At 34.4% G+C, this 9,731-nt stretch overlaps 1 protein-coding gene across 1 annotated transcript; it reads left to right on the plus strand.

Annotated features, from left to right (window-relative positions):
- Positions 1–2,581: 2,581 nt before the first annotated feature.
- On the plus strand, positions 2,582–8,191 carry LOC132035950 (cytochrome P450 CYP72A219-like). The gene is made up of 5 exons (XM_059426129.1): positions 2,582–2,987; positions 5,333–5,550; positions 6,318–6,562; positions 6,709–7,093; positions 7,766–8,191. Exons 1-5 carry the CDS (start codon positions 2,717–2,719, stop codon positions 8,189–8,191), a joined length of 1,545 nt encoding a protein of 514 aa, XP_059282112.1. The 5' UTR covers positions 2,582–2,716.
- Positions 8,192–9,731: the final 1,540 nt, after the last annotated feature.

Raw genomic sequence — 9,731 nt, forward strand, 5'->3', positions numbered from 1 at the left:
GGGTAAAAATTTTAAAGGGGAGAAACAGGGGAAATTCGACTAAATTTCTGGGAGTTACAATATTAGATATGGGTTTGGACGAACTAAATAACTTTTGCTTAAACCTTATATTTGTTTTTAAACCCGAATTAAAATAAAAGCATGAATTTTGGGCAAACCTTAATCTATAAATTTGGGAAATTTCCCGGATCTTCTACAAGAAATATATTATTTTGCTCCCCAGGTTTACGGATTTTCTAACTTCCTCCTTTTTCTCCTCAACTTTTGGTTAATTTTTTTTTTTTAAATATTCTTTAGTTACTTCCGGGTCCTTGTCCGTTGTTTTTTTTATTATTTATTGTTTTTGTTCATCGGTTTTGATTTTTCCTTTTTCCTATTTGACCCCGCTTTGTTATTGTTTATTTTGGGGCTCTTTTACATTTAAAAAAACCTCTTATGGGGGAAACGGGGGCCCCATACCCATTCCTTTTCGAAATTACTCCGCAAGTCATTTTAAGACGGAATTTCCCCGGGTTACAGTAACCTTTTTTACCTTAAGACCTCGGGCCGGCAACAACCCGGTTTTCCCCCCTTTGACCCCGCGCATAAAAGGGGGCGCACCGGGGTGCCCCTTTCTAGCCTTCAATGAGCTTTCATCCACTGCTGGCCTTTGGTTTTCCCTTCTATTTTTTTCCAGCCTCACTTGATTAATATCTAGGGCCAGTCCAGTCCTGCATTCATGTTTTCTTTGAGCTGTAACTTTCCTACTTGGTAATAAAAGTTAGTAAAAAAAAAAAAAAAAAAAAAAAAAACTTGCTGCAGAGTAGTTTCAGTCATTTTCTTATCTTTAATGCCTCGTCAATGTATCTACTAGTCTCATGATATTTCATTGTCCTGCGCACAACACAGCTGCTTTATGTGCATAACTGTCTATAGGACAAACACAATAAATAATCACTTTCTTTTAACAACCAATGAAAAGCTTTGTTGTTATGGCAAATTTATAAAACAGCCTCTGGACACTCTAGAAACAACACGTATAAGCTAAAGAATTATGAAAAAAGTAGTTGGCCTTTTGTCATAGTAGAAAGCATTTGGGGCAATTTGCAGGATTGTCCACTGGGAGTATTCTTTAATATCATTCCTCAAATCGCTGCCTTTAATTTTTATTTTTCGCCTAAAATTTATTAGTCTTATCTTAACCTGTTTCACTAATTTTTTTAAAAAAATCCAAGATGCAGTTTGATTGTAGCGCAGAGGCCGAGAAGAAAATTAGCCTATTCATAAAAAAATTGTACTTTAAGAAACTCTTTCCTTAACGCCTAACTTTTGTCCAAAATTGTACTTACGCATAAGAAAAAAGCTAAGTTCTTTAAGCATTATACTAAAAATTTCAAGTAAGAATTTTATTTTTTTGCCTTAAGGCATAAATCAACCCTAAAAGCAGTGTAGTGAAAAATGCATAAATAAAAATTCAACTTATGCCTTACGCTAGAAGCAAGCAAATTACTTCGCTTAATCCAAATTTAGTTTGAATTATTTTTTTAATTTTGATCAACAGTGGCTCGAACCTAAAACCAAAGAAATAGTCATACAAAAATTAAAGACTACTGACTGTTTTGTTTAAAAAATTAAAGACTACAACAAAAAAGAAGGGCACTGCGCAAACTTGAAGCATTTGTACATTGTAAGCATGAATAGGTACACTTGCAAAGGAGAAATCATACTCCATCCAAGTTGGCAATATTTGTCGTTTTATTTTTTTGTGAGTCAAATTAGATTAATTTCGATCAATATTTTAAGATTTTTTAATCATATCGATACGGTATTTGGGATCAGAAATTATAATATATAGTTTTTGAATATCTAAAGAGATAATAATAAAACACAAATTTCGCATCGCTAAGTGAGTCTTTCGACTAACTATCAATGGATTACATTCTACCCAAATTATTATCAACTATTTATTAAAACACACCTAAACTATTAAGTGTTTGTGTTTACTACCTTAACTACTACTAACTATTTTTCAAAACATACCTCAATTAATGCCAGAAACTCACAATAAATTGATATTTTTGACCATTATCTCTTCTTTTTTTAAATTTTCTAATTAATTCCATTAATTATCCGTGATTATAGTTATTTTGCACCATTATTTTAAATAAAAAATAATGCACACCACGCACTATCGCATATTAGCCAGCGCGCTGCTGGAGCAACAATCGGATGACAAGCAGGTATAAAACGCAAACATCCGATAATTCTATACTTAAACTCACAAAAAGATATCACAAAAAGATAATACTTGAGGTGTGATTTTGACCATTATATCATATCAAACATTTCGTATCCGAATTCACAGATTTTGACTCTCGAATCTCGAAACGTGTCACAATTGAGACTGAAGGAATATACATTACAATACGATAGCCAAAACAGAACGTGAAACATGGAGCAGCCTACTTCAGCTGTAAGAAAAACGACAGTGGTTAGATTTTCTGCATATAATGGTCCCATTTACGTGCTCACACTGGAAACCTTAGATAAAAACGACAGTGGTTAGATTTTATATGGTCCCATTTACGTGCTCACACTGGAAACCTTAGATATTTTCCTTTGCTTGTCATTAATGACGACGTCGTTTTATTAATTCCCTATGGACATGGTAGATATATTTATAGGGGTAGAAATTAATAACCAAGTCAAGAAGCTAGTTGTTTAAAGATCAGACAAAATGATAGTAAAAGTATGTTGTGCTGCCATAGTAATTACTCTGTTTGTGTGTCTATGGAGAGTGCTGAATTGGATTTGGTTCACTCCAAAGAAGTTGGAGCAGTTGTTGAGAAAACAAGGTCTAAAAGGGAATTCTTACAGAATATTGTATGGGGACATGAAAGAACTTTCTGGGATGGTTATGGAAGCTACCTCAAAGCCTTTGAATCTGTCTGATGATGATGTGGCCCCAAGAATGATGCCTTTCTTTCTTCAAACCATCAAGAAATATGGTATGTTTTCACAAAAACAAAAAGAATTTTATACAATCAGTCACTCATTCGATAATTACAGGCAGAGTTGTATCTAGAATTTAAGCTAGCGTTTGGCCATAGATTCCCAAAAAAAATTTGAAAAATTTGGTTTGGGTGAAGTTTTTCAAGTTTTGAAAATGTGTTTGGTCATAGTTTTTCAAAGGAAAAAGGGTCAAAAATGCCCCTCGGCTAAAAATATCCCCATTATAAATTTGGGTCAAAAATACCCCTCCCATTAGTAAAGTTTTCTAATATACCCCTCTCTTAACGTAAATCTCCAACACAATCTGATTTTATTTTTAAACCCGCTCCATTTAAACCCAACCTAATTAAATAAGAAATCGATATGCGTTACCGCTCTCCGGCCCAGTGTTTCCCGAGATGTGAATGCTCGGGTCGCGCATGAGTTTTATGTAGTTGGGCTCGGATTTAAATGGGCGGGTTTAAAAATGAAATCGTGTTATTTTGGGATTTGAGAATTCTTACATTAAGCAGATATATGTTACAAGCAGGAGGGTATTTTTTGACCCAAATTTATATGATATTTTTTAAATTTTTCCAAAGTAGAGGGGCATTTTTGACCCTTTTCCTTTTTTCAAAACATATTTCACTTTTTGTCTTGAAAAACATGAAACATTACTTACACTCATAAGTTCTAAAAACTATCTAGAAAATTCAATCAGAACATGATATTTTAACAATAATTGCTAATCACACACTTACTAGCTACTATAGTTCAAATTACAATACAAAGATTCATCCGTGAAAGAAAAAAAAAACAAACGGTAGTAACTAGTTATTCTTTAATAGGAGTATAATCTTCCACATTGTACGAACAATTTTCTAATCTTCCACATTGTACGAACAATTTTCACTTTATAGAAGAGACTGCGTTAATTGTGAAAACATGGTAGACACACTTTAATGGAGGAAAATGGTAGATAGAATTAGTTGGGTCATAAATAGATAGGTTTTTTTTTTTTTGGTAAGACACAAAAGTTTTTTAGAAAATTTGAAAAGGCTGGCCCAAAAATAGGTTTGAGCCAGAATTTGGGAATTTGGAGATTTGTTTTCAAAATCTGTCAAAATTTTATGGCCAAACAAAGATTTGAAAACAAATCTTCAAAATATGCTCGCAAAATCTATGGCCAAACGGGAGCTAAGTTTTATGGGTTCAACATTTATTGATTTTAGCATTGAACTTATTTTATCTTTAGATTTAGATTAAGACGCCTGAATCTGAATACACATGTGAATATTAAGATGTATTAAGATTTAAATACTAATTTTTTTTGATTTTTGAACATCTGAATGTATTAAATTTACTTTTATTTAAAAATTAATGAATATAATATTTCATAAAACACTAAATTAATCTAATATTATACCAAGAAAGTAATTTAAAAACTGACAGATGGTAATGGTGATGGCTAGCTGTGGTAGTTGTCGGTGCCGATCAGGGATGGTGTTGGTTAATGGCGGTGTTGTGGTAGTAGTTAGTGGTGATGGTGGTAGTTCATGGTGGCGACTAATAATTGTGATGGATGATAATGATAGCTAATGGTGTGGTGAATGATGACAATGGTTGGCGATATATAGCAATGGTGATTGTTGTGGTAATGGTGGTTGGTGGTGATTAGTGTAAATTGTGGCTAGTGGTGATGACGGTTAATTGTAGTGATTGACGACAATGGTCGTTGTGGATGAAGATGGTGATTGTAGGTGGTGAGCGGTGGTAGTTGATAATAGTAGCATATTTAATGATTTTTTTAATACAAATATAGAACTATGGGTAAAAGCTACGGGATTCAATCGAACCCATATATAATTTTGTAGCTTCGCAATCATTTCCTGTAATGAAATCTCTTTTCTGATGAATTTTTCCATCTGACTTTAAGGAGTTTGTCAAGATCTTGAATCAAAGTTTATTCTAGTTGGGTGGAAAACAAAAAAAACATGTCTCAGCCCAAATATCTCCATTCTTGTTAAGGGTAAAGTATAGTTGGCTGGTTAACATGTATAGTGTAAACTCAAAAGTTGCTTCTTTTAGTTGACCCTTTCAACTTTGTTTCGAGGCAGTAACATTGAAATAAGATAGAAAATTGCAAGATTTTACTCAATTCCTGACCTTTATCTGGAGGAAATTTTTGCAGGCTGTATGTAGTTTCTTTAACCTTTTCTTGGAGCATCGAATTTGATGAAGTTGTAACGAGCCTTTTCTCCTGATTTCTTTATTTTTTGAAGATCACTCGTTGATTTCTTTCTTTTTGGTTGTATAATTCTAGATTTGTACTAGTAGTTAATCCTGAGACATATGCTTGCAGGGAAAAAATCTTTTATATGGTTGGGTCCAAGACCACAAATACTAATCATGGACCCTCAGCTTGTAAAGGAAGTACTCTCCAAAACCTATGTGTATCAAAAGCCTCGTGGAAATCCATTAGCAGCATTATTGGTACAAGGACTAATAAGCTATGAGGAAGACAAATGGGCCAAACATAGAAAACTTATCAATCCTGCTTTCCATCTAGAGAAGTTAAAGGTTTGTCTCTGCTGTCCTTCCTGTCTCCCTCCTTCACTTCGTGATTGGTCAACCAGAATTTATGATGTTCGCAAATTTTAATCCACCGATGAATAAAATGCTGGCTCTTGCTTCTCTTGCTACTGCTCCGGCTAAGTCTTTCTATCTCCTTTGATTTGCCTTCCTTATCTTTCAATCTATACTTTTATGTATTCTGCATATGATTTGAGTTAGACAAGCATAGAAGGATCTTATGGTTCTACATTGTTGAATCGCATCTGCATCATCATTCAACGTTCTAGATTCTTATCCACCAATCGATAAAATGCTCGCTCTTGCTTCTCTGGTACTGTTCCAGCTAAAGATTTTTTTCCACTTTGACTTGACTGATATTTCGGTCTGGACTTGCTTGTATTCCACACATGACTATTTCGACTGAACTGTGCTACCTATTATATAGTTCAAAAATGTGAATCTTGTCCAGATCATCATTTGTCACGACTCTTTAGCCTAAGTTCATAGGCATTTACCAATTTTTTTCTTCCTTTATCCAGAGAGGACTACATTTGTGGAATAATGTCTTGGATGTATTACAGCAAAATGGATCTGTTTATTATAAACAGATTTGTAATTCCTAACCGTGTTTCGCCTTAATTGTTAGATGCTCTTTCTTTTGATTGAACCAGCAACTTACTGTAGATGGTGATGGTACCACTATATCTGTATTCCTAATTCTGTTTAGTGTTGTCACATTGACATTTTTCCTCTTTCACCATTTTCTCGAACAGCAAATGCTTCCAGCTTTTTACTTGAGCTGTAGTGAGATGCTGAGCAAATGGGAAGACGCTGTTCCATTTGAAGGCTCGCATGAGATAGATGTATGGCCTCACCTTCAGCAATTGAGTTGTGATGTAATCTCTCGGACAGCTTTTGGCAGTAGTTATGAAGAAGGTAGAAAGATATTTGAACTTCAAAAGGAACAAGCCCAGCATTTTCTCAAAGCTGTACGATCAGTTTATATCCCAGGCTGGAGGTAAATTAATTTTCCTAAGAATTGGAAAACTGTAGCCAAAGTTCTCTATTACAAACTATAATGTTCATTAGAAATGCACATTTCTTCCCTTATCTTTCTTATCTAACGCATTTTGGTTTGCTGTTTTATGTAATACTATTTCAAAGATTTTTGCCAACAAAGAGGAACAGAAGAATGAAGGAAGTAAACAAGGATGTTCGGTCCTCAATTAGAGGTATTATTGATAAAAGATTGAAGGCAATGGAAGCAGGGGATGCTGATAATGAGGATCTATTGGGCATATTGCTTGAATCAAATTTTAAAGAAATTGAACAGCATGGAAAAAAGAATTTTGGAATGAGCATTGAAGAAGTCATTGAAGAATGCAAGTTATTCTATTTTGCTGGTCAAGAAACTACATCAGTGTTGCTCCTATGGACCCTGGTGTTGTTGAGCAGGTATCAGGATTGGCAGACACGGGCCAGAGAAGAGGTGCTGCAAGTCTTTGGGAATCAGAAACCAGATTTTGATGGATTAAATCGTTTAAAAGTTGTAAGTATTTTAGTTTTGTTGGTTAATTATGTGCCATGGGTATTTACTCTCAATGTTATTGCTATTGCTTGAGTGCTTGAATTTGAACTTTGATACTAATATTTGATATCGGACTAGAAGATGCCATGGTTTCCGTAGGAAGGGGGGTCTCTTCTACAAGCACTTCTAAATTTCTTTTGATTATTGGTGGGGTGAGACTTGAACTCAGGATTTCTGCTTTGCTCTGACACCATGTTGAATTGAGTAACCATCTCATCTATCAAAGAATTATGTCTTCAACAGAAGGGATAATCTCATTTCTAGAACTTCTCTTTATGTTGGTTACAAGCTAGAGGATTACTCCTGCGATAGGAAGTATTTTAGCCACAAAAATTTAAAGAAGCAGCAAAGAAGCCCCGTAACTTCAGGATAAGGGGTGCCTCCTCACAAAGGGGGTGGCAGTGACGAGTCTCGAGCGACTGTTTACCAAAAACACAGATATCTGCAAAGTCATAAGACCACGTATGGGGGCTAAAGCTTGCTCAGTGTTGGAAGGTCAAGGAAGTTGGTGACCTGATGATACGGGAGCGGGCGACAAAAGCCCCAGTGAATGGTGGCCGTAATTGAAACGTTAAATTCTTACATGTCTCATTCATGCTAGATATAACTGACAGAGGAGCATTTTTGTTGTAGGTGACGATGATCTTGTACGAGTCATTACGGCTATATCCCCCAGGAATAACAATAAGTCGGCGAGCTAACGAAGACATTGTATTAGGAGAATTATCTCTACCAGCTGGTTCACTAGTCTCTTTGCCTATACTCTTATTACATCATGATAAAGAAATATGGGGTGAAGATGCAAACACGTTCAATCCAGAGAGATTTAAAGAAGGACTATCAAGTGCAACAAAGGGTCAAGTTACATATTTTCCATTTGCTTGGGGTCCTAGAATATGCATTGGACAAAATTTTGCCATGTTAGAAGCAAAGATGGCTTTGTCTATGATCCTACAAAGCTTCTCTTTTGAACTTTCTCCATCTTATGCACATGCTCCTCGGTCCATAGTAACCATTCAACCTCAGTTTGGTGCTCCACTTATTTTCCACAAACTGTAATTTGGTATTTATGAGAGGTGTCTTGTGATATACTAAATTACTAATAGAGTTTATTCAGACTTAGTTCAGGGGCAGAGTTACAATATTAGATACGGGTTCGGACGAACTTCATAACTTTTGCTTAAACCGTGTATTTGTATCAGGAAACACATTATATATGTATAAATATTAATCACGAACCAAAAATCAAAATAAGCTATGGGTTCGGTGATAGAATCCATAAACTTCAAATTCTGACTCCGACTCGGATACATACTAAGAGATGGAGGCATCAAGATTTGGTTTTGACTCCTCTATAAGAAAACATTATTTTGCCGCTGGTGGATCATAGGAATAGCTTATAAAGAATCACTTTGACCTGTCAAAAAATATTTAAAACGATCGAATAAATATAACAAGTCACAACGGCATGGAATCTGGATTCTTGAGTACCAATCTCTGAGTTTCTCTGACAAATAAAAAAGTTCATCAGGAAAAAATTAGTGATAAGTATAAATTTTAATGGTTGATTTCTCAAAAGTGTCATACTCAATAAAACATAGAAAACAATATATCGTATATATTACTCCCTCCGTTTCATAATAAGTGGTGTTTTTAGCTTATGCGCATCCCTTAAGAAATTGTTCAATCTTAGAAAATTTAGAGTGTTTTTACTAAGTTACCCATAATCAAATTTTACCTTTTTCTAAGTTATCTCTTTCCTAGAAAAGCTACTTAATAATTCTTGATTATGTAAACAAGGGTAGTTTTGGAAGAGTAAGATCAATTTCTTCTTGAAATCATTAAGCACCACTTATTTTGAAACAAAATGAAAAGCCTAAAACACCATTTATTTAGGAACGGAGGGAGTGCTAGTAAATACCTGTAGTGCTTCTTTGCATTTTTGCGAAGAACTTGGACCAAGGCACATATAAAATGATATAATTGATCGTTTATTAGTCTTCTAATCATGTTCGGTTAAATTCTGCGTGAAATAAGACCATTTTTTGGCCCAATTAAGTAACCATATTAATTTTTAATTTATTTTTAAAAAGCATGTTTTGTATAGGGTTTGCAATGTTATGTTTTGTAAATATAAAACTATCGTCACGTTTCGTAAATATTCCTCCTTAAGATGTATATATACGTAGTTGTCCCTTTAGTAAAACCAATGGGGCCCGTAAGAAGCTATAACTTTTCTGATGATACAGGAAAACATAATTACCAAAAAGGGCTAAAAAATAGTTTTATTTACACAAAATAAGAGACAAACTAAGGCCCCGTTTGTCCATAGAAATAAAAAAAAATCATTTTTTTTTGGAATTTTGGAGTTGGAGTTGGAGTTGGAGTTGTGTTTGGCCATAGTTTTTGAAATTGTAGTTGTAAACAAGTGAAAAAAGTGAAAATTTTTGAAAAACAAGTTTTTAGAGTTTTTGATATTCCGGAATACAACTTCAAGTTGTATTCGGAATTCTTATGGTTAAACGCTAAAAAGTGAAAAAAAAAATCCGGAATAAAGTGAATAATTCTTACGGCCAAACGCCTACTAAGATATAATTAG

Source organism: Lycium ferocissimum, chromosome 11 (genome assembly GCF_029784015.1).
Source record: "Lycium ferocissimum isolate CSIRO_LF1 chromosome 11, AGI_CSIRO_Lferr_CH_V1, whole genome shotgun sequence".
NCBI lineage: Eukaryota > Viridiplantae > Streptophyta > Magnoliopsida > Solanales > Solanaceae > Lycium > Lycium ferocissimum.